Here is a 26,063-nt window from a genome sequence, read left to right as displayed (position 1 = left end):
GAGTTTACATGCAAAACCACTAACCAACTTAAAAACTTGATTAAATAGAGGAAAGTGGACAGGTAAACACATTTGCTGGAAGTAAAACCTCATTAGTGAAATAGCCATGCTGGCCGTTCTACCCTACTCCAAAGTGTTAGAGTGTGTGTGCAAGGATTCTTTTGAAATCCACGAAGGGCTACACAACTATATAAAAGCACAATAATTGAAAAAATGATGCATGTCATTTTGAACATCCATTAACAATCAGCAACGTTTATTGAGTGATACTATATGCCAGGCACTCCTCTAAGGGCTTTTCAAATGTTGTCATTTAATCCTTACAATATCTGAATGAGGAAGGGCGTGAGAAGAGAAGTAAAATGGTTACTCCAAGTCACCCCACTAGTCAACGATGAAGCTAAGAAGCAAAGCCTGTAAATCCCCCAGTTTCTACTATGTGCAGCGGAGGGGTAGGAAAAAGTAATCGTCTTTTCATTGTCAATGCCACTGCATTTCCGTAGCAGGAGACACTCACTTAACGGCAATTTTGAACTGCCCTTTCCGACCCTGGAAGCTCGAAGGGATGAAAGAAAAATTGAGTTCTAAAAATAGGTTTCAAGGATTAGTTTTTTCCATGTCAAAACACTGAACAAGAACCATTACTCGCCCAGCACCATTCCACAGAACCCCTTCCCTTTTTCCCTTTACCTCTAGCATTTCCAGGAGAAATGCCGCCAGCTCTGATGTTTTCTTTCCATCCGCTAACCCTGATCAGGATCTTTTCTTCCCTGGACCCTCCGTTTGCACGGACCCTTCCTGTGTCTGCCCGGGGCCTGCTGGCAGTTCCTGGTGCATGTTGGGTGCTCAGGAGTATTTGCTGAATTAACAGGAAGAATCAAGTCCCTAAATCGTTTGTAACGTGAACATTTATTGATTCTTGCTATACATGCGCGTATTCAGTGCTGCCGAGTCACAGCTTACAGTGGGATTGAGTTCCAAATTCGACTAGAGGCGATTGCATTAGTCAGCATCCCCCTTCCTTCAACGTCCCTTGCAGTACAGCGTGGAGGAGGGGGTGGGGGTGGGGGGTACTTATTACACTATTCTGTGGTAATTTCTAGCTGGACCAAAAGGAAGAATGAAAATATACGTGGCTGTCTCGGCATCGGAACTATTCTGCCTTTGAGAGCCATCTACTCCGGTGCTCCTTCTAAGCCTCTACGACCCATTAACGTGTATGTTGTAGGGAGGATAAAAGGAGGTGGTGGCGCCCGAGGGCAGGTGGTGAAGCGAAGCGCCCCCGGAGTCCACGAGGCCAAAGGTGACTTCGCATCCTCCTAGCCCCTGTCCTCGGGCGCTGACGACCTTCCTTCCCCGCCTCCCGCTGGCCCGCCTCGGGGCACAGTCGGAAAAGCAGCACACCCACGGGTGGCCAAACCCCGGCGCCAGCGCCCCTCCCAGTCCGTCACTCACGCGACCCGTCCAATGGGGGCAGCGGGGGCGGGCCCGGCGCGGGGCGGGGCCTGGGGGGCGCCGTGCGCCGCAGCTTGTGGCGTCAATGCGCCCGCTGTGTCCATGGAGAGAGGCTGAGGTGACCGAGCTCCGGCCGGAGGCACCGGGGCGGCCAAAATGTCGGCTTCATTAGTCCGGGCCACCGTTCGGGCTGTGAGCAAAAGGAAGCTGCAGCCCACCCGGGCCGCCCTCACCCTGGTGAGTGCCCGGGGTGCGCGGCCTGGCTGTGACATTGGTTCACCTCTGCCCCCGCCAAGGGAGGTCAGGGTGGCACAGAGTGCGGAGCAGGGGGTGCGAGCACGGTGGAGCGGCGGGCGCCGGGTCCCAGGTCGCGCTGCGCAGCCCCCACGTCGCCACCACCTCCTCTCGGCTCCCTCTTGGGGGGCGGTAAACAAGTCCCGGGCGGGGCTGCTCTGGGACCCGCGGGGCGCCCCCGAGGGAACTACGTTTCCCAGCAGGCCCTGCGGGCGTCGGCCCGCGAGAGGGAGGAGGAGGGGAGGCGGCGTGTGGGAGTTGACCCCCGCCGGGTTGCTGCGCCGCCTGCATCAGAGCAGAAGGACGACCCTAAAGCCTTGCTCCTTGAGGGTCTTGCCATCCTGCTGTTGCTTGCTGACTGAGGTTACTTAGGGATTGAGTGTGCTAAATGCCGGGTATATTTGGGTAAATAAATCAGAATTCCTTCCCTTGAGGTGCTTCGGAAGGGGCAAAGCTCGCTGAATGACAACATCGTAAATACCGTGAGCGTCAGCAGTGAGAGCTGCCGAAACAAAGCCCACCTCCCCCACCATTGCTGGGACGGAGGCTGCGGTGCACAGGGGGCGTCGTGGGTAGTGAAACACCCTCCGTGCCCCCAGCAATCCCTGGCTGTCGTAGGTTTCTTACAAAGAAGAAAGAAGGATAAAGATTTCTATCTTGAGTGAGCTTACCGTGTTTTCTGGGCGGAAAGTCAATCACAGTCAAAGAGCACCAGAATCCATAAGACAAAAACTTAAAGAATTTACCTTGCATGCAATATCCCAGCTGTGGTGTGGTTTGCAGGTTTTTTGGTTGCGTGTGTGTGTTTTAGCTGAGGGAAAATTCACATAACATGAAATTAACTATTTTAAAGTGTACAATTCATTGGCATTGTGTATATTACCGTGCTGAGCAACCATCACCCCTGTGGGGTTCCAAAGCATTTTCATCACCCATCACCCTGAAAGGAAACCCGGTATTCCATTAAGCCGTCACTTGTATTTGCAGTTTTGAAAGAGATTAATTTCATAGGAAAACTTATGATCGTTTCTTCTTCACACACCCTGCATTTAGTTAAATTGTGCAGGTATTCAGCACCTAGAGACTTGGAAATCCATTATTTAAATTGAGTCATGGACTCCATTCAATCTAATGCTGTGAATAAGGCCTATTGCCAGAAGGTCATACCAAAATAGAGGAGAATTGTAATCAAGTGAGAGAATTCATTTTTATAATGGATAAATGTTTTGGGCCCTTAAAGAGGTTATCCTGATTATATGGGACTGTATTCTATATTAATTCTACCATGGGCCTGTTTTCATGTCTGGAAGTGTGTGCCATTTGCTCTTAGAATTCTTCAAGGTCTTCAAATCACAAGGAACTAGACAAAAGGAGGAGGGCATGATTCACTTTGTGTGTCTTTTCAGTCTCAGCAAAAAAACAAGTTATTCAAAATTCAAGAGAATTGTCACTGCTAATGGTAGAGCTAGAACGTGGGAGAGACTTTTTTTTTTTTTTTTTTTTGCCTTTTCTTTCTCCATCACTGTTTGACATGTTATCTGTTCCTTCAAGATGTCTGAGTCATCCCCTTCTTCTCCATTCCTTCTCATTCAGCAGACAATTATCAAAACATACTGTGTTTTAGGACTAGAAATAAATAGTTATATACAGTTCCTGCCCTCCAGGGATATAGTCCTAGGCTAGGCCTTTGCCACCTCTTCTGAGGATAACACATCTCAGACCTGGTCTCTATCCAATCATACTCCCTTCTGCTTCAGTACTCGTCACCACTTAGGCTAATTCTGCTAAAAAAACACTGCTTTATCATATGAATATTCGGTTCACGAGGCCTCCCTGTTGCCTCTGGATTAATTTTCTGGAGTCTTTTGTCTCAACTCATTCTACTTAATTATATGGCTGACTTGAGAAAGGAAAGATCCTTTCCTTGTGATCTTTCTTAGAAGCTAGTGCCAGCAGAAAAAAAAAACCTCAGCACTGCTTTCCACCAATGGCCAACTTTAGTTTTATTGCATTAATTTTTATCCTAGCTTATGTTCCTTGGTCTCAAGACACTATGGCTTTTATGCTCTTTGTGCTTAGTTTTCAAGTGTTTTGCAAACATTTTTAACCCCAGCATGTTCTGTGAAGTGCAGAAGCAGTGAGGTGATCAAAGAGCTAATGAGCGGAGACAGATGAGAGCAAACAAAAAGTAGAGATAATTGAGTAAAACTGGTAGGAAAAGATAAATGCTACCTGGTGATATGGGGTGATAATGGGAATTTGACATGTTGTAACATTTGACAAGTGCTGTCCCTGTGTACTTTTCCTGAGGTGAGAAAGAAGAAAAGTAGTGGATGAAAGGAAAAATGATTTGATGTCAACAAATATCAGCATTAACAAATGTTAATCCAGGAGAAGGCTGGTGGTTTGCCAGAGAGAAGGTCTTAAACTGGTGACAGGCTGCCCATGAAATTTTTATGCCAACTAGAGATGGTGCCTTGATGGAAGGCTTTAAGACTCTGACCCACCACATCAAAGTGTGCACCCTTAGGAACCTGCAGAGAATGTCCAAGGACAGTGACATATCCCCCTTCTCCCCACTTTCCATTTTACTACACACCCAGGGGTTAACAGATGGAATTGAATTTATAGGAGCCAGCATAAGATGTGATTAAAGAACCCAAAGATTTAAGGCTACCCTGCTGACAGAGACTTATTTTCATTAAAAGAGATAGTCACTGTGCAAGTCAAAATTTGTGCGGTCCTAATTTAGGATTAGGGATGTACCCACAGCTGTGCATAAAGCAGCTATTAGTGTAAGTAGACTAGAAAGCAAATGAAATTTCCTTTGGGTAAATATTTTAAGAACACTGAAAAGAAGCAAGAATCAGTACTATTTTTACAGTTCTCTCTTAAAACATAACTTTCATATATTAGTCTTAGTAACTTTTAGAGTGTCACTTTGTACTACAAATGGATTTAAGAAACAAGTTTTCCTTAAATAGAGTTGTTCTGTACCCCCAATATACAATCTCTACTTCAGATTTTATGCAGGTTACATGGGCCTTGCTGATTCTCACCTCTAATCCCTCAGAGACTGAAATGATTTCTCACACACATAGACTTAAATTCCTTAGCGAATTTCTTTTTCTCACCATAATCAACTCCTGCTCTATCCCACCTTCTCTGAATTTTATTCCATTTGCTCTGTACTGCTTCTGTTAATTTTTCACGTTACGGTTTTTGTAAGGTAGTGACTATGTCTTGTGCTTGTTCTTTATCTCTGTAATGCAGCCTTTCTCAACTAAAATACTGTGAGAGGATGGTGGTACATATCCAGTATCTTTCCAGATGCACAGAGAAAAGTTGAAGTTGATTATGTGCAGTGGATATCTTAGGGCATTAGGGCTTAACGCTCTTGTGGAATCTGGTTGAGAAGGCTCAGTAAGAGCTGTTAATTCATTGAAGGATTATCCCAGAAATCCTTTGGAACAATGAGCAGAAGTGTGTCCACAAGCACTAGCTGGATTTCTATGTGAAAGCAATTGGAAGGAAAATTGGAAGTAGCCTAAATGGGTAACAATGAGGGAATGGTTAAATAAATTGGTTAAATAAAATGGTTAAAGAAATAACCCTGTTGGTGAAATGTTATATAGTCATTGTAAATAATGATAAAAACAAACAAAAAAGGTTTTGGAGTCATAGCTCTATTCTTTCACTTACTAGCCCTGTGACCTTGTGCAAATTATTTATTCCTTAATACCTAAATCACAGAATTGTAAGAATAAGATGATAATGCATATAATCATTGACTGCCTAGAAGGCACTCAGTAAATGGTGAATGTATGTTTGTTACTGTGCATCAAATGAGAAACATGATATATTAAATTTTTTAAACATAAGCTACATTATGTATATATACTATTGATTACTAATGCTGTGTATGTACAAAAGACAAAAGGGAAACAACATCATAATGCCAGCCACATTGTTAAAGAATAAGTTAAACAAAATGTACTGCAGCTTTTTTTCGTTTGCTGCTATTTATCTACCATCTTTTAAACATTACAATGTCAGATTTTTAATGAAATTAAAATAGTTTGTAGTGTTGACACATTTTTAGAATACATAATCATGGGGTTAACTTAATTTTGTTTTCCTAAACAGCAAAAAATGAAATTTACCCGAGATGGGGGGATTACTTAAGAAAATAGAGTATTGAGGATCAAAAGTTTCTGCTACAAGGAATAGGAACATTGGATAAAGTAAAAGTGTGTTGCTATGAACTATCAGATGCTTTTCAGCTACAGTGACTTTTTCCATAATTTAACAACAAAAGAGCTTGCAAATAAATTTTCCTTTTTAAAAAGGGCTAAAATATCTCAAAGGTATTCTTTCACTTTAAAGAATGTCATGTCCTGTGATTTACATATGAATAGATTTAAAAACAACTGGTTTTTAAGAATCTCTTAATTTTTAATTCATAGGCCAAATCTTGGATGATACGCAATCATTAATTGTACCTGAATTTCTTGGAAAAGTATGAGTTTCTTAGATGTTTTGGGAAGTGCCCTGAAATGGAAGGGAAGCTGCTAGGAGTGCAGCATGTTGTTTTGTTGAAGATGTTACCTTATTTCCCAAAGTATGCAAACTGACTGAGAACAAAGTAGGAGCCTTTGCTTCTGCCTGGTACTGAGATACAAAAAGTGCTTTTTTATATCTAGAATTAAAAAAAAAAATCCCAAGTGTTCCCTGTTAAGTCATTCTAGTTTGTTCTGAAAATCAGATCAGCCACTTGGAATATTGTAAGACCTACATCTCTCCACTTGATTGAGCCCTCAGTAGTGGATTATCCATCATTAGTAACACTCTCCCAAGGGAATTTATTTGGTTTTCACCTGACAGAGAAAAATTTTGTTCCTATAGCAACAGCTCCTAGGCTCATAGATTCCTGTTTAATGTTATTTTTCCCTTCAGTGCTTCTCAGTATGAGATGGAAACATCAACTACTTTGTGTAAGGTGTAGTAGAGGAACCATTCTCCATGAATTGCTTTCATTACAATGTAAGCGTTTTCTACCAAGAGTCGAGAAAAGAAGAAAATCTATTATTTTGTAAAACCAAAATAGACAATTTAGAGAATCTATTAGAAATAAAAATATTTAGGGCTGATTGCCCTAGAAGTGTGCAGTCTCCATTGGATTTTAGAGCATGTAGTTGCGTATCAGTCTGCACCTTTGACCCTGCCAGCATCAAACCAAGACTATGCATTGGATTTTTTTTTTTTTTTTTTTTTTTTTGTAAACCACATATTGATAAGCTTTTATTTTTATTTATTTTTTTTAATCATCATTTTATTGAGATATATTCACATACCACGCAGTCATACAAAACAAATTGTACTTTCGATTGTTTACAGTACCATTACATAGTTGTACATTCATCACCTAAATCAATCCCTGACACCTTCATTAGCACACACACAAAAATAACAAGAATAATAATTAGAGTGAAAAAGAGCAATTGAAGTAAAAAAGAACACTGGGTACCTTTGTCTGTTTGTTTCCTTCCCCTACTTTTCTACGCATCCATCCATAAACTAGACAAAGTGGAGTTTGGTCCTTATGGCATTCCCAATCCCATTGTCACCCCTCATAAGCTACATTTTTATGCAACTGTCTTCGAGATTCATGGGTTCTGGGTTGTAGTTTAATAGTTTCAGGTATCCACCACCAGCTACCCCAATTCTTTAGAACCTAAAAAGGGTTGTCTAAAGTGTGCATAAGAGTGCCCACCAGAGTGATCTCTCGGCTCATTTTGGAATCTCTCTGCCACTGAAGCTTATTTCATTTCCTTTCACATCCCCCTTTTGGTCAAGAAGATGTTCTCCATCCCACGATGCCGGGTCTACATTCCTCTCTGGGAGTCATATTCCACGTTGCCAGGGAGATTCACTCCCCTGGGTGTCTGGTCCCACGTAGGGGGGAGGGCAGTGATTTCACCTTTCAAGTTGGCTTAGCCAGAGAGAGAGGGCCACATCTGAGCAACAAAGAGGCATTCAGGAGGAGACTCTTAGGCACAAATATAGGGAGGCCTAGCCTCTCCTTTGCAGCAACCGTCTTCCCAAGGGTAAAACTTATGGTAGAGGGCTCAACCCATCAAACCACCAGTCCCCTATGTCTGTGGTCATGTTAGCAACCATGGAGGTGGGGTAGGCGAATACCTCTGCATTCTCCACAGGCTCCTCAAGGGGGCACTACATCTTTTTTTTTTTTTTTCCTTGTTTGTCTTTTTTCTTTTTTTTTTTTTTTAACTTTCCCTTCTTTTTTAAATCAACTGTATGAAAAAAAAAGTTAAAAAGAAAACAAACATACAATAAAAGAACATTTCAAAGAGACCATGACAAGGGAGTAAGAAAAAGACAACTAACCTAAGATAACTGCTTAACTTCCAACATGTTCCTACTTTACCCCAAGAAAGTTACATAATATAGCAACATTTCAGTGAACTTGTTCCTACTACATCCATCAGAAATTAACAGACCATAGTCATTTCTGGGCATCCCCAGAACGTTAAATAGCTTATCTGTTCTTCTTGGATTATTGTTCCCCCTTCCTTAATTGCTCTCTACTGCTAGTTCCCCTACATTCTACATTATAAACCATTTGTTTTACATTTTTCAAAGTTCACATTAGTGGTAGCATATAATATTTCTCTTTTTGTGCCTGGCTTATTTCGCTCAGCATTATGTCTTCAAGGTTCATCCATGTTGTCATATGTTTCACGAGATCGTTCCTTCTTACTGACGCGTAGTATTCCATCGTGTGTATATACCACATTTTATTTATCCACTCATCTGTTGAAGGACATTTGGGTTGTTTCCATCTCTTGGCAATTGTGAATAATGCTGCTATGAACATTGGCGTGCAGATATCTGTTCGTGTCACTGCTTTCCGATCTTCCGGGTATATACCGAGAAGTGCAATCGCCGGATCGAATGGTAGCTCTATATCTAGTTTTCTAAGGAACTGCCAGACTGACTTCCAGAGTGGCTGAACCATTATACAGTCCCACCAACAATGAATAAGAGTTCCAATTTCTCCACATCCCCTCCAGCATTTGTAGTTTCCTGTTTGTTTAATGGCAGCCATTCTAACCGGTGTTAGATGGTATCTCATTGTGGTCTTAATTTGCATCTCTCTAATAGGTAGTGAAGCTGAACATTTTTTCATGTGTTTCTTGGCCATTTGTATTTCCTCTTCAGAGAACTGTCTTTTCATATCTTTTGCCCATTTTATAATTGGGCTGTCTGTACTATTGTCATTGAGTTGTAGGATTTCTTTGTATATGCAAGATATCGGTCTTTTGTCAGATACATGGTTTCCAAAAATTTTTTCCCATTGAGTTGGCTGCCTCTTTACCTTTTTGAGAAATTCCTTTGAGGTGCAGAAACTTCTAAGCTTGAGGAGTTCCCATTTATCTATTTTCTCTTTTGTTGCTTGTGCTTTGGGTGTAAAGTCTAGGAAGTGTCCTCCTAATACAAGGTCTTGAAGATGTTTTCCTACATTATCTTCTAGGAGTTTTATGGTACTTTCTTTTATATTGAGATCTTTGGTCCATTTTGAGTTAATTTTTGTGTAGGGGGTGAGGTAGGGGTCCTCTTTCATTCTTTTGGATATGGATATCCAACTCTCCCAGCCCCATTTGTTGAAAAGACCATTATGGCTCAGTTCGGTGACTTTGGGGGCCTTATCAAAGATCAGTCGGCCATAGATCTGAGGGTCTATCTCTGAATTCTCAATTCGATTCCATTGATCTATATGTCTATCTTTGTGCCAGTACCATGCTGTTTTGGCAACTGTGGCTTTATAATAAGCTTCAAAGTCAGGGAGTGTAAGTCCTCCCACTTCGTTTTTCTTTTTTAGAGTGTCTTTAGCAATTCGAGGCATCTTCCCTTTCCAAATAAATTTGATAACTAGCTTTTCCAAGTCTGCAAAGTAGGTTGTTGGAATTTTGATTGGGATTGCATTGAATCTGTAGATGAGTTTGGGTAGAATTGACATCTTAATGACATTTAGCCTTCCTATCCATGAACATGGAATATTTTTCCATCTTTTAAGGTCCCCTTCTATTTCTTTTAGTAGAGTTATGTAGTTTTCTTTGTATAGGTCTTTTACATCTTTGGTTAAGTTTATTCCTAGGTACTTGATTTTTTTAGTTGCTATTGAAAATGGTATCTTTTTCTTGAGTGTCTCTTCAGTTTGTTCATTTCTAGCATATAGAAACATTACTGACTTATGTGCATTAATCTTGTATCCCGCTACTTTGCTAAATTTGTTTATTAGCTCTAGTAGGTGTATCGTTGATTTCTCAGGGTTTTCTAGATATAAGATCATATCATCTGCAAACAATGACAGTTTTACTTCTTCTTTTCCAATTTGGATGCCTTTGATTTCTTTGTCTTGCCGGATTGCCCTGGCTAGCACTTCCAGCACAATGTTGAATAACAGTGGTGACAGCGGGCATCCTTGTCTTGTTCCTGATCTTAGAGGGAAGGCTTTCAGTCTCTCACCATTGAGTACTATGCTGGCTGTGGGTTTTTCATATATGCTCTTTATCATGTTGAGGAAGTTTCCTTCAATTCCTACCTTTTGAAGTGTTTTTATCAAAAACGGATGTTGGATTTTGTCAAATGCTTTTTCAGCATCTATTGCGATGATCAATTGATTTTTCCCTTTTGACTTGTTAATGTGTTGTAATACATTGATTGTTTTTCTTATGTTAAACCATCCTTGCATGCCTGGAATGAACCCCACTTGGTCATGGTGTATGATTTTTTTAATGTGTCTCTGGATTCGATTTGCAAGTATTTTGTTGAGGATTTTTGCATCTATATTCATTAGGGAGATTGGCCGGTAGTTTTCCTTTTTTGTAGCATCTTTGCCTGGTTTTGGTATTAGATTGATGTTAGCTTCATAAAATGAGTTAGGTAGTGTTCCATTTTTTTCAATGTTTTGAAAGAGTTTGAGTAAGATTGGTGTCAGTTCTTTCTGGAAAGTTTGGTAGAATTCCCCTGTGAAGCCATCTGGCCCTGGGCATTTATTTGTGGGAAGATTTTTGATGACTGATTGGATCTCTTTGCTTGTGATGGGTTGGTTGAGGTCTTCTATTTCTTCTCTGGTCAGTCTAGGTTGTTCATATGTTTCCAGGAAATTGTCCATTTCTTCTATGTTATCCAGTTTGTTGCCATACAGTTGTTCATAATATCCTCTTATAATTTTTTTAATTTCTTCAGGATCTGCAGTTATGTCACCTTTTTCATTCATTATTTTGTTTATATGGGTCTTCTCTCTTTTTGATTTTGTCAGTCTAGCTAGGGGCTTGTCAATCTTGTTGATCTTCTCAAAGAACCAACTTTTGGTGATATTTATCCTCTCTATTGTTTTTTTGTTCTCTATGTCATTTATTTCTGCTTTAATCCTTGTTATTTCTTTTCTTCTACTTGGTTTGGGATTGGTTTGCTGTTCATTTTCTAGCTTCTTCAGTTGATCCATTAGTTCTTTGATTTTGGCTCTTTCTTCCTTTTTAATATATGCGTTTAGTGCTATAAATTTCCCCCTTAACACTGCTTTTGCTGCATCCCATAGGTTTTGGTATGTTGTGTTCTCATTTTCATTCGTCTCTATATATTTAGCAATTTCTCTTGCTATTTCTTCTTTAACCCACTGATTGTTTAGGAGTGTGTTGTTTAACCTCCAGGTATTTGTGAATTTTCTAAGTCTCTGATGGTTATTGACTTCTAATTGTATTCCATTGTGGTCAGAGAATGTGCTTTGAATAATTTCAATCTTTTTAAATTTATTGAGGCTTGTTTTATGTCCCAGCATATGATCTATTCTGGAGAAAGTTCCGTGAGCACTAGAAAAGTATGTGTATCCTGGTGATTTGGGATGTAATGTCCTGTAGATGTCTGTTAAATCTAATTCATTTATCAGATTGTTTAGGTTTTCAATTTCCTTATTGGTCTTCTGTCTGGTTGATCTATCTATAGGAGAGAGTGATGTGTTGAAGTCTCCCACAATTATTGTGGAAACATCAATTGCTTCCTTTAGTTTTGCCAGTGTTTCTCTCATGTATTTTGTGGCACCTTGATTGGGTGCATAGACATTTACGATTGTTATTTCTTCTTGCTGAATTGCCCCTTTTATTAGTATGTAGTGGCCTTCTTTGTCTCTCAAAACATCCCTGCATTTGAAGTCTATTTTATCTGAGATTAATATTGCTACACCTGCTTTCTTTTGGCTGTAGCTTGCATGAAATATTTTTTTCCATCCTTTCACTTTCAGTTTCTTTGTGTCCCTGTGTCTAAGATGAGTCTCTTGTATGCAACATATTGATGGTTCATTTTTTTTGATCCATTCTGTGAATCTATATCTTTTAATTGGGGAGTTTAATCCATTTACATTCAACGTTAAAACCGTGAAGGCATTTCTTGAATCGGCCATCTTATCCTTTGGTTTATGTTTGCCATATTTTTCCCTCTCTCTATTAATATCCTTTATTGTACCCATACCGAATCTCTTTAGTACTGAACCTTTCTCCAAGTCTCTCTGTCCTGTCTTTGTTTCTCTGTCTGTAGGGCTCCCTTTAGTATCTCCAGTAGGGCAGGTCTCTTGTTAGCAAATTCTCTCAGCATTTCTTTGTCTGTGAAAAATTTAAGCTCTCCCTCAAATTTGAAGGAGAGCTTTGCTGGATAAAGTATTCTTGGCTGGAAATTCCTCTCACTCAGAATTTTAAATATATCGTGCCACTGCCTTCTTGCCTCCATGGTGGCTGCTGAGTAGTCACTACTTAGTCTTATGCTGTTTCCTTTGTATGTGGTGAATTGCTTTTCTCTTGCTGCTTTCAGAACTTGCTCCTTCTCTTCTATGTTTGACAGTGTGATCAGTATATGTCTCGGAGTGGGTTTTTTTGGATTTATTCTATTTGGAGTTCGCTGAGCATTTATGATTTGTGTATTTATGTTGTTTAGAAGATTTGGGAAGTTTTCCCCAACAATTTCTTTGAATACTCTTCCTAGACCTTTACCCTTTTCTTCCCCTTCTGGGACACCAATGAGTCTTATATTTGGACGTTTCATATTATCTATCATATCCCTGAGGTCCATTTCGATTTTTTCAATTTTTTTCCCCATTCTTTCTTTTATGCTTTCATTTTCCATTCTGTCATCTTCGAGGTCACTGATTCGTTGTTCAACTTCCTCTAGTTTTGTACTATGAGTGTCCAGAATCTTTTTAATTTGGTCAACAGTTTCTTTAATTTCCATAAGATCATCCATTTTTTTATTTAGTCTTGCAATGTCTTCTTTATGCTCTTCTAGGGTCTTCTTGATTTCCTTCATATCCCGTACTATGGTCTCATTGTTCATCTTTAGTTCTTTGAGTAGCTGCTCTACGTGCTGTGTCTCTTCTGGTCTTTTGATTTGGGTGCTTGGGCTTGGGTTATCCATATCGTCTGGTTTTTTCATATGCTTTATAATTTTCTGTTGTTTTTGGCCTCGTGGCATTTGCTGAACTTGATAGGGTTCTTTTAGGGTTTGTAGACCTATTGAAGTCCTTATCTCTAATTTATCAGATCTACAGCTTCGTGGAGTACACTTTCTCTAACTAACCAGCAGGTGGCGTCCACGAGCCACCTGTTCTCCACAAGCCAGTTCTCCCCTGCTTAGCCTTTTTGGTGAGTGGGGGAGTGAGTCTTGTGGGGCCCAATTGGTGTACCAAGCTTGCGTGTGTAGTTGGTGTTGCCTGCCCTGTATGTGGGGCGTGTTTCTGGGCAGTCGGGGAGGGGGGGTGGCCCTAACAATCAAATCTCCCTGATGATCCTAGAGTTTTAAAGGTGCTGCAATAGTCTAATCCTTCAGTTCAGTCCTGCCACAGTTTGTCTCTGCCACTGACCCACAAGCCTTTGGTATTGGCGTATGGCTCCTGAGACTTGCAAGTGGGCCCCTCTTCCAGGCTGTGCACCCCGGGTCCTCTGTTGAGGGATGACTGTGCTATGTCACAGGTGAGTGCCGTCCCCCCAGGGCAGTTCTGGGCTGCTGGGCTGTGTAGGGAGGCTCCCAGTCTGCTCAAATGATGGCTGAATGGGGCTTTGTTAATTCACACTGCTCCACCTTCCCAGTTCTGGGACATTCAGCTGAGGTTGCAGGGAAGGCTAATGTCCACGCCCAGTTTTGTGGTGTGTGCCTGTTATTTGAAGCACTTCCGTCACACTGGGTTGTCTGGGGCAGCTCTGGGCTTTGGGGCTGGCGATGGGCAGGAGTGTTTCCTGTCCACCAGGATGGTGGCTGTGAGCGGACACCCCCCTTTTCTTGGGAAGTTGTGTTGTTTATTGAATTTTCTCAGCCACTGGATTATTGCCTTTTGTCTCAGAGCTCTCTTAGTTCTGCTCTTGACTTGACGTGCCCAAATTGCAATACTTTGAAGCTTTCTGTATTGGGCTTCTTAGAGTAATTGTTTTAGAAAAAGAAAAAAGGATTTAAAAAAAAAAAAAAAAACGGCCCTCCTCAGAGATCTAATGGGTTATTGAAATGCTAATAGACGTAGCAACCAAGGTCATTAAGGAAAGGTCCACAGGGCAGAGAGATCAGCTTTTCTTCGGGATTTGCATATGCGCCTCAGGGCCTGAGCTCGGGCTTGAGCTCTGCCCTTCCCCCTTCTATGTTCACCAGAACTCCAAAAATCTTCAGCTTTTATTTTGGAGTTTTTCGTGTTGTTTTTTTTCTATGCCTGTCTCCTCTCTGCTGGGCTGGCTGCTCTCAGAGTCTCTGGTGTCTGGTCTCAGTCTATCTATGGTTGGAGTTTGAATCAGTAAAATGAGTTTCCGATAAGAGCAGCCACTGCACTTCTCCCTTCTCCTTCCCGGAGCTGACAGCCCCTCCTCCCACGGGACTGAGCCTGGCAGGGAGGGGCGCGGGTCCCCTGGCCGCAAAAACTTACAGATTTCGCTGATCTCAGCAGTTCCACGTTTTCATGAGTGTTGTATGAAGTATGCCCAAAGTCAGATTGCTCTGTGGTGTCCAGTCCACGCAGTTCCTGGCTTTTTACCTACTTTCCTGGAGGAGTAACTAAAACTTACAGCTCACCAGTCTGCCATCTTGCCCCCTATGCATTGGATTTTAGTTCCACAAATACTTTCCCATGGTTATGTCTGTTTTTAACTTTCCAGAAATAATTTATTTGACAGTTACTAGATTAATTTCTTCAGCACTCACATAGAAAATATGACCATGAAAATTTAGAAATGAAAGAGAGGAAAACTGGTTTTTACTGTCGATCAGTAAAGGGTGAATGAGCACATAGAAATTTTTTTTTCATAAATATTTCCGTAACTATTTGAGGTTGATGTTCTATGATCTCCACAAGAGAGAACATCAACAAAGTGTTTATACTGCACTTCAACATTTCCTCCTTTTCTCCCTGCATAGAAAAGCACATCCTGGGTTATTTGATGTTGGTACCACCCTTTTCTCTGTATGTGTCTTGTTTGGGTCCTTCCCTCCTGTTCTGACAGAATCATGGGAGAGAGCCTTTAGAGACTGACCTATTGGTAGTGATTTTTTATAACTTTTTTTTTTACAGTGCCACAATAATAAAAATATGTACACACACTTACCATATATTAATAGCTAATTTAAAAGTTGCACTAAACAACACTTGCTTTTATTAAGTGCAGTGCATTATTTTCTTTTCTACTTCAATGTTTTTTAAAAATGCTTGTCTCAGCCTTCGAAATTGGTTTCATGACCGTTCTAAATTGGGTCCAAACTGTTTAAAATTCCTCATCTAGTCGAGCCCTTACCCAGACAGAGCAGGAGAGCACACTCCAGGGCCATTGCTGGGCCTGCTCCCCTCACCAGAGCTTTGAGTTCTAGCTGCGGCTACCACCAAGTCATAGGTCATAATATCCAGACTATGGGATTCCTCAAATCAATGAAATGTCAGTGCACAATACTGGAGGACAGGCATAGCATTGCCAGTAGAGGAGCTAACTGAAGTAGGAAGGACATAATCTCTTCATAATTTCATCATTGTAATAATAATAATATCTGGCTTATATTGGCTCTTTGTGCCTGGCCCTGTTCTAAATGCTTTTCAAGAATTAGTTTATTTAATCCTCACAAGAATTCTGAGGAGAAGGGACTATTATCCCCATTTTACCAATAAGGGACTAAAGGTCAAAGAAGCCAGGTAGCTTGAGTGCAACTGGGGCACATCTAGGACATGGACTGGGAATGCAAACAAGGCTCTAAAGAACAGCCGCCTTCCGGAGGAAGTAGGGTTGGTACTGCTGACCTGTACACATATAGTGTTGTGAGGTGTTTTTCTCATTTCGAGAACCACAGGTCTAGGTTGAATAGCATTTCTCCTGAAGAACTTCCTTTTCCTATTTCTGTTGGTGACCAGCTTGGTTCTGCGCCTCTAGATTTTCTTAGATGTTTATTTAATCAACATTTAGACTCTGTGTAAGCGCTTGGTGGGACTACTAAGAAAAGCACATCCTGGGTTATTTGATGTTGGTACCACCCTTTTCTCTGTATATGGATTTTGATAGATTTGAAATAGGTTTGGGATAAGCAGAAGGCAATAGGGAAAATAATAATGAACAGGAAGAAACCTGAAGGTTGGCTTTCATTTTATTCATTCATTGAATATTTGAGTGCCTTCCATGTTTCAGACAGTATACCTTTGCTGGGCATACAATAGGTGAACAAAATAGAAGTTGCAGGAGAAGATTACTCATGTGATGTGCATAGCTAGTACCATAGAGATTATGACAGAAAGCTAACCTGGAATGGGGGGAGCAAGACTAAGAGACACGGTGAGTTCTGCTGTCTGGATGAACCAGGAGCTGACTGGGAAGGGACACATGGCAAAAGGATATTGTTACCAAGCCAGCTGCACCTGACGCCCTATTAGTGGAGAAACATGCAAATTATTTCGCATCCTAGAGCTCAAAGAAAGATGATTATGAGTACTCTGTGTTTGAGTATTTGAGAATAAGTAGCATCTGTTGGGGTTTCACAGTAATGGATCTCATGGGACAACTTCATCACATGAATAGAAAAGAAATTTAATCAGGCATGCCAACATGAGTGGTGGAATAAGTGCAAGTATTGGACATGTTCCTCATCTTCTGTACACTGTTAATGCTGTCCAGATTTTTACTCTGTATGATAATGTTACGTAAGTAAATTTGTGTAATGTGTTCAAAGTCTACAGAAAGATTATGGGTCCTTTGCTGGAGACATATGGGGAAAAATTTATTGGAGATTTTCTTTCTGTGTGGTGGCAACTGGCTCTGCTGGGGAAGCTGGAGGCTATTAGACTGAAAAAGGCAATCGATTTTGTTTTGTTCTATATGAACTTTGGTGGTGGATTTGGTTGCAGACCAGGTTCTGAATCCCATGCTGGGTGGGTCTATTGTTGCATAGGATTCCTGGTTATTACTAGTCAGTTGCTTCAAGTAAATTCTGATTTACTGGGTTGGTGGCTTTGTGAACAGCAGTTACCATCAGGTGGACTCAGTGGAAGGCCAGAGAAGTTATAAGATGTGTGCTATTCATGGTGGGTTGGCTTCCCTAAAGATAATTGGAAGTCTTCATTGGATTGATGAAGGGAAACTGCAGAGTTTCATCTTGGCGTGTCATGGTAAAGAAACTGGAGGATTTGCAGACAGGCCAGGATATATGATGGATCCTTTTCATACTTTATTTGGAATTGCTGGACTATCACTTTTGGGGGAAGAACAGATTAAACCTGTTAGTCCTGTTTTTTGCATACCTGAAGAAATGCTTCAGAGAGTAAATGCTCAGCCTGAATTAGTAGGCTAGATTCGTTGATGCAAATGTTGTTTAAGGTAATTTTACCATCTTAACATTCTTTATTTAAAGTACTTACCAGATTTTTAAATGACTGCTCTAAATCTGCTAGTATTTTGTAGATGAATTGTGTTAGTTTTAATAAATTTTGTAAAATTATACATGTTGTAAAATAAAGACCTATGTTTAGATTTTTCTTCTGAGATACTTTTTCTGAGTACAGTTTTTTGTTGTTTTTTTTTTTTTTGCTTATGCTTTTGTATTTTTGTTCATGTTTTCACAATAAAGCAAGCTTATATGGTAGTTTAACAACTCTTGGGGCAGTCTTGAAGTTCTACTTGATTCTTCCCCATGTACTCCCTTCATCCATTGTATAATGATAATGTAAGTTTCTGTGTCAACAAGAATGTTAACTGTTAAAAATGGAAAATCCTATATAATGAATTAAAAGGTGCACAAAATAATTAAAAGGGTTTTGCTAGCAGATAATTTAAAACATAGAAGAGAATGCCTTGAATTGAGTAGACTGCATGTGTTTATGTATAAAATCCACAAAGTACTCTTGGGAAGATGGAACGTAAATTCATCACATGAATTTGCTAAAGCTAAAGTTGAACAGTCTTAAAGGCTAGGAAATAGGAGGCTTTGAAGATTGCAAATTTTGTAGCTAAAAATAACATTTTCTTTTTTCAGACACCTTCAGCAGTAAACAAGATAAAACAGCTTCTTAAAGATAAGCCTGAACATGTAAGTAAAACACATCAAATATTTAGTAGAAAACTGAAGTTATATCTTCAGAATGAATTTATCTTATGATAAATAGTATGCTTTCATTAATTATAGGTTTTTATTAAAAAGTAATATATGCTCATGATTTTAAAATATTCAAATAATACAAAGGAAATTCAATGGAAAGGGAGTCTCTCTCTCACCCAGACTCCCCATCATCATTGTCCCATGCAAAAGGCAACCTCTTAGTGTTCTTCCAGAGATAGTCCATACATTGCACAGGCCAAGACCAAGGTTTCTCTGCCTCATCACTGATGACATTTTGGTCTGGATTATTCTTTGTTTGGGGTGGACTGTAGCATGTTTGGTGTCATCTCTGGCCTCTACTCACTAGATGCCAGTAACACCCCCTCCTGAATTGTGACAACCAAAAATTTCTCCCCAGAGGGCCAGGTAGAGAATCACCACCTAGATTATATTTGTATGTATGTCTCTTCTTTGCTTACTCAGATGAGAGCATACTATACATGCTGTGGTTACACTTTGCTTTTTCCCCTAGTAATATATCCTGAAAATCTTTCCACACTATTATATAAAGAGCTGCCTCATTCTTTTTCATGTTTGAACATATAATATATCCGTCAAACAGTTTTGATCTATTTAGCCAGTCCTCCATATTAAGGATCATTTAGGGTATTTTCATTCAGTATTGCCACAGATATCATTTACTAACTATTTAGTGGCTACCATGTGCCAGGCACATTGTTCTCAACCTATAAGTGTGTCTTAGTACATGTAGGTAGGATAGCTTCCTGGGTGTGAAATTGTTGAGTAAGAGGTGTATGCATGATCGGAATCTTTATGCGTTCTTAATTGCCAGTGTAGTACATATAAATTAGTTGAAATAATAGGCTATGGCAGTTGAATAATTAGACTACCCAGCAGTTTCTAAGTTCAGTTGTACAACCTATATTGCAATGTAACAAGGAAATCTAGCACCTCCCTACTAAGAATATCATTTAGTAAGTGCTAAAGCATATCAGTGTTCCAACTCAATTTGGATTGATTAATGACTAGAGTATAAATTAACCAAATAAAATAAGGATTTAGCTTTGTAGATTTGAGGGGTAATGTGTTTGTTTATTTGTATTGAAATAAAGAGGAGAAAGCAAAACACTTCATCAGATGTAGTTTGGATACAAGCAGTCCTTTTTCGAAACTCCAGTTACCTAAAGCTGTACCTTTACATACTCTTTAATCCCTCAGTGCTCCTTTTCACCTCAGAACCGCCTTTATAAATCATATTAAGTTAAATTTTAATGTCTAGATCCATTCCTAATATTCAAACTTCCTGCTTGTTTGTGTCCTCCTGTTTACAAAGATGAAAACTAGGTTAAACAAATACTTATGACATAGGCTCCATAATTTCAACTAGGCAATTTTTAATCACACTGAATAGGTGAAATCCCCTCACACATTCTCTCAGCAGTCACTCTGAAGGTGAATAAAAACAGAGTTCCATCTCCTTGTTAATTACAGAAGAGACTATACTTTGGCACATCTGTGTTCCCAGACATTTTAACATTTCTCCAAATTTCTTCCCACTTCATGATTGCTTTTCTGAAGCAGTTTCGCAGTGCTGCTTTTCAAAGAATCAGAATCTTCTTGGTGAAATAATACTTTTTTATCATAATACAATTACGGTATACTTAAATGAAAAAGCAGAAAGACTCAAAAATTTAGATATTAGGTAAGTCTTGTTAGAAAATTACATTAACAGTGATAATTTAGAAAGTGCAGCTTGATCGCATCTTATGTCTGTATTGACTGCAGTCTTTCGCTTTCTGGTATTTGAGAATTAAGGCCCCTGTACACAAGTAGTAGGATTGCAGGTGAGGGCCTAGAACCTTTGTAAACCCTCGCCATAGGGGAACCCCAGAAAACATCTCAGAGAATGATGTGGGGCAGACACAATTTTAAGAAAGTCCAATTTTCTGGGTAGGCATCTCTGCCATCAGATAGTTTTCATTTTCTTCTTTTTTTAAATCATTATTCATTTTTTTAACAATTTTTTCCATTTCTTTAAATTAGAGCAGTTGTACTTTTACAGAAAAATCATGCAGAAAGTACAGTCCCCATATATCCACCACCACACACACAGTTTTCCTTGTTACTAACATTTTGCATTAGGGTTCATTTACATTAGGGTCCATTCTTGTGTTGTACAGTTCTATGGATTGTTATATATTTATTCTGGTAACATAGATACAACCTAAAATATCCCGTTTTAACCACTTTCAAATACACAGTTCACTGCTATTAACTACATTCATAGTGTTGTGCCACCATCACCACCATCCATTACCAAAACTTTTCCATCGTGCCAAACAAAAACTCTGTACCAATCAAGCGTCAACTCCCCATTCCCTCTCCTACCCTCTCCCAGCCCCTGGTAACCTGTATTCTACTTTCTGGCTATAAATTTACATAATCTAATTATTTCATATGAATGAAATCGTACAATATTTGTCCTTTTGGGTCTGGGTTATTTTCACTTAACACGAGGTCTTCAAGGTTCATTCATGTTTGAAATTAGAACTCTCCCTTAGAAAATTATATTCCCAGCCTAAATATCCAATAGTGAGTGTGAAGTTATTAATGGGCATCAGTACAGTGTAATATTATGTAGGCATTACATGTAAATAATAATTACAAAGACTAAATACATGGAAAAATGATGTCTTAAGTGGAAAAAACAATAAAATTTTGTTATTGCTATAATTAAAACTGTTCAGATTATATATATGGCAAGAATTGGAAGAAAATATGTAAAAACCATATGAGCTGTTTTGTTAGGGTAATAGTAATTGTACATTTTCTTCTCTGTGTTGTTTTGTTTCTTTATTAATTGGTTTTTATTCCTTCTGGATCCCCATTAGTGTTATAATGATGTTTGTTCAGTGGTTAATTCTTTTTAGTGCTTTGCTCCCCATTGCGTACTTTCTACAGGGACATTTTATAGCCAGCATCTAATATTCATCTTACTTTCTAGCTTATGAGAAAATGATTAATAATAGCCAGCCATTTTTTTTTATTGATATTAGTGTTTAATCTTGTTAACACTTTAAAGCTAAGTTTATTTTTACCACTCTTTTTTCAGGTAGGTCTGAAAGTTGGCGTCCGAACCAGGGGTTGTAATGGCCTTTCTTACACTCTAGATTATACGAAGACAAAAGGAGATTCTGATGAAGAAGTTGTTCAAGATGGTGAATATTTTTTTTTGCAATTTTATTGAGTTACAGTCACATACTATACAATTATCCAAAGTGTACAATCAGTTGTTCACAGTACCATCATAAGTTGTGCATTCATCACCACATTCACTTCTTGAACATTTTCATTATTCTCAAAAAAATAAATAAAAGTAAAAAAGAACACCCAAAACAGTCCCTCTCCCTTATCCCTCCCCCCCGATTATTCATTTACTTTTTGTCCCCATTTTTCCATCCGTACACTGGATAAAGGGAGTATGAGCCACAAGGTTTTCTACGATCACACTGTCAGACCATGTGATCGTCTTCAAGAATCAAGAATAGTGGATTGCAGTTCAATGGTTTCAGTTATTTCCTTCTAACTATTCTAGTACACTAAAAACTAAAAAGGGATATCTATATAATGCATAAGAATAACCTCCAGAATGACCTCTTGACTCCATTTGAAATCTCTCAGCCACTGAAACTTTGTTTTGTTTCATATTTCTTCCCCTTTTGGTCAAGAAGTTTTTGTCAATCCCACAATGAAGATGGTGAGTATTTAATAAACTTTTTCAGTAACAGAAGGCATATGGTACTGTATTATCCCCATTTTTTAGGTGAAGAAACTGAGGCATATAGAGATTAAGTAGTTTGCCTAAGATCACACAGTTTAGCGAGCATTTTAACCCAATCAAGGGCACTCCCGGAGGCTGTGCTCTTAATGACCAAGTGATAGGCTTGCTTGTTTATTTCAGGTCTTCATTGTGTCCAGAAAGGTTTTAAGATGCTAAAACTTCAAAGCGAACCAATCAACCATTTTTTTGCCTGAAGGGGAAGTTTTACATCTGTGTCGAATAAGTAATGTCAGCTCACGCTTTTGAGGAACTGACAATGTTGTCGGTTCTGTATTGCCAATCAAGTAATGCTACAATTCGGGGGAAATTTCAGTGTCACGGGTTTTGCTATGATGGTTTTGTACATTGGTGGTATGTTATTAGCTAGCACGCAGACCTTGCTACACGTGAGGCATGGATTCCTAAGTGAGGATTCCTTTTATTAAACTGAAGTTACCAACCAACAAAGACATTTTTTAAAACATTTATTCTTCAAATAAACTCATAAACTGTTTTATACCTTAAGATTGTCATCTTAAGGAAGAAACGATCTAAGAATTATGTATGGTTTATGTTTCAATAATGGCTCAATTTTTTGTAAGGAAGAAAGCTTTCTTTAGATAGTTCATCTTGGTTTCTTGGTTACTTTTATAGTCAAATTGATGGTATCTACAAAAATGCTGTACTCTACCTATACATAATTACTAGGGAGTTAGATTATTACCATTTTTCCAGCCCATAACCAGAACAGAACTATTGCTGTGTACTCGTTAGTCTTACTAAAGTAGCCCCATCACGCCCCGGTCTTTCGCATGTCTCTAGGCTTGGCAGTGTCCCGTGCATATAGAAAATGCCCCGCAGGGTTTTCATAAATTTTACTGATGCCATCTTTACAAAAATGCCACTACAAATATTCATTTATGAAAGGAAAACTCTAGTTTTACACAGATCTGTTATGGAATTTACTTGTCTAAAACTGTCTACCCTGATCTACTTGTTTTTGACATAGATTATCAAGTGAGAAAGAGGGGACAGACAGGAAATTGAGCACTTAATTCTTTAAAAGGAAATAATGAAACATACTCAAAAGCTTCCTCTTTGACTTTTTTGTTAGTGGTTACTATTTCAGGTTCACTCGTGCTTTGAATTGGCAGGTTCCATAAGACATGCAGAGTTTCTATGACACACATTTTCTTTTCCCCAAGGAGTCAGAGTGTTCATCGAAAAGAAAGCACAGCTAACACTTTTAGGAACAGAAATGGACTATGTAGAAGACAAATTATCCAGTGAGTTTGTGTTCAATAACCCAAACATCAAAGGAACTTGTGGCTGTGGAGAAAGTTTTAATATTTGACACCCCAGGACTCCTCCTTCAGGTGTAGGCTCCAGGGATGCTCCTGGAAGACCTGGGACTTTAGTACTAAAGAAATAATGTGACTGTCACGTTCTCAAGGTTTCCAATGTATGACTGCCTTATGAGGAAATAAAGTATTGCATTTTGAAAATGAGGGCCAGTGTGTTGAATTCAAGAAGTAGTATTTGTATTCTAATTAGAGGATGAAAAATGAAAAGCCATTAGTCTCCTTGGATCATTTTTCTGTTCTGTAAAGAAAAAGAAAAATCCTAACCTTCACTTAACTCTCTTGTATCCTTTGTATTGGAACCAGTTTCATGAAGTTGCCTTAGTGGTAGGATTTCAGATAGATCTCTATCAAATGGCTTGAATTGTGTACCTCCCTCAACATTTTCCCAACCAGATTGATGGCTCTTGAAATTCAGAGGCAAGAAATCCTGACTGCTTGTAGTAATGTGGTAGTGCATTGCTTTTCTGCCCAAATTTGGCATGGCCTTTTACGCTTTAATAAAAAATGCCATTGCCAAATGCCTCACTTACCTTCCCTGAACAGTGCCAGCCACTAGATGAAAGTTTCCGGCAAAGATTTCCTAGAACCGAATGATGGTACAAAAGATAGAAAATACTCCACCACTTGTTTCTTAATGCATTTCTTTTACCACCCTAAGTGTCTTCTCAAAATGGGGGTTGAAACTGACTTAGATTGTTTTAGTTGAGTGGTCTCTTAAAAGCCATCTAGCCCATGCCCTGCTCAGTTCTGTAGCTGAGTAAGCAGAACTCCAGAGAGTCTGCAACCTGTCCAACCTCACACTGCAAGTCAGGGCGGTGCCAAGACTCAACCTCAGGTCTCCGCACTGTAAGTGATGCATTCCCTGCACTCTTAGTCAGGAAAGTTAAATGGTGATCTGGCTTCTCTGGTCAACATTTTGATAAAATTTTTTAGTAATTTGATGAAGATCATGTAAGTTTTTATTTTCTTTTGAATGGTCAGTCTTATTTTAAAACCCATTTATGTGAATTACCATCTTGCTGCTTCCATGAAACCAGGAAACAGTGGTTTGTACTAGCATGGAATATGTTATGGTGGCCCAGAATCATTCTTCTAGAAAGTAGTAGTAATTATGAAGCAGAACTTGGGGGTCTTTTCTTAAAATTCCCAGTGTGCTTTACTTTTTGGATCTTAAACCCTATTGCTAAAATTTTAAACTTAGCATTTTAAGTTAGTGTTTTTATCACCAAATTTTCTTTAACAGTATTCATTTTGTCGTTTAGCTATCGTTTTTCCTGGGTTTGACATAGTGAGATGGCAAATACACTTTTTTTGAAAGCTAATTCTCATGGATTGAAGTAGCATCCCAGTTCCTTTATTTGTCATATTCACTCAAGTACCTGGCACAGAATGCACCAAACCTGGAACAGCAGTTTTCTGTAAATGCTCATGAGTTTGTATCATTAATATAATTGTTGATCCACTTATGATTTGTGCAATACTGTATGTGTATAGGGATTGATTTGTGAATAAAAATAGTGTGGCTTCTTTGTGATCATAAAATTGCCTTTCCTTTTTGAGGGAGAAGGGTTTGGGATAGTGACAGCTATAGCTACTGAGAAATAATTGCCATATTTTTCCAGCCAACTTCCCTGCCTCAGGATTTTTCTCCACCTGAGTTTTAGTTGCTGCTTCTTCCATGCCACCCCTAGAGAGAACCATTTCAAATTGCTCTCATCTCCAGAGTTATAATCCTCCCATTAGCCTTGTTTTCCTCTACTTCAAGCTAGTTCGTGTCATTATCCGTACCAGGAATGCCTTTTCCCTCTGTCACCAACCAGCTCCACCCTTAAGTTTACCTCCTCCAGGAAGACTTGACAGTTAATGTCTGTTCTACGTCAACCTTGGGGTTTCATAGATAAAGAGACAGTTCCTGACCTCAGAGATCTTAGAGGCGGGCTACAATGAAGACCATCAATATGGTAAGTTGTTAACAGCTAGCATTCATTGTGTATTTATTATATGTTGGGAGCTGTTTTAATCAACAGAACCTTAACAGTCTTGCAAAGTAGGTCTGACTACCATCTTTTTCATAGACAACACTGAGGGACAGTGTCTTCGTTTGCCAATCTATTGTTATAATTACCAGATAGTGGGTTGACTTAGACAACTAACATTTATTGCCTCATTGTTTTGGAGGCCAGAAGTCCAAAACCAAGGCATTGGCTAGACCACGTGTTCTCCACGAAGTCGGTAGCATTCTGGTGCTGGCTTGCCGCAATCCTTGGGGTACCTTGGCTTGCTCCTCTGCCTTCCATCAAATGGGGATCTCCCCTTGTGTCTGTTCTTCCAGTTTCCACTGGCTTCTGGTCTCTTCTCTTTATAAGGCATCCAGTAATATAAGACCCACTCTGATTCAGTTGGTCACACCTCAACTAAAAATAACATCTTCAAAAGGTCCTATTTAGACCTGAGTTCACACCCACAGGAACTTGGATTAAGATTAAGAAAATGTC

General features: G+C 39.4%; 1 protein-coding gene and 1 pseudogene across 2 annotated transcripts; both read left to right on the top strand.

Moving 5' to 3' along the window:
* The first annotated feature begins 1,521 nt into the window (after positions 1-1,521).
* Positions 1,522-25,110, top strand: ISCA1 (iron-sulfur cluster assembly 1). Of its 2 annotated transcripts, none has more exons than XM_037798096.1 (4): positions 1,522-1,692; positions 18,301-18,354; positions 21,497-21,602; positions 22,346-23,295. In XM_037798096.1, exons 1-4 carry the CDS (start codon positions 1,612-1,614, stop codon positions 22,417-22,419), a joined length of 315 nt encoding a protein of 104 aa, XP_037654024.1. In that variant the 5' UTR covers positions 1,522-1,611; the 3' UTR covers positions 22,420-23,295. The 2 variants fall into 2 exon arrangements, with proteins under 2 accessions (XP_037654024.1, XP_037654023.1); XM_037798095.1 differs by lacking the exon at positions 22,346-23,295 and adding an exon at positions 23,410-25,110 and having other exon boundaries at positions 1,533-1,692.
* On the top strand, positions 15,555-17,779 carry LOC119505370 (annotated as a pseudogene).
* Positions 25,111-26,063: the final 953 nt, after the last annotated feature.

This window comes from Choloepus didactylus, chromosome 10 (genome assembly GCF_015220235.1).
Source record: "Choloepus didactylus isolate mChoDid1 chromosome 10, mChoDid1.pri, whole genome shotgun sequence".
Classification (NCBI taxonomy): Eukaryota; Metazoa; Chordata; class Mammalia; order Pilosa; family Megalonychidae; genus Choloepus; species Choloepus didactylus.
The sequence above is the reverse complement of the archived record's forward strand: the minus strand, read 5'-3'. Positions and strand labels throughout refer to the sequence as shown.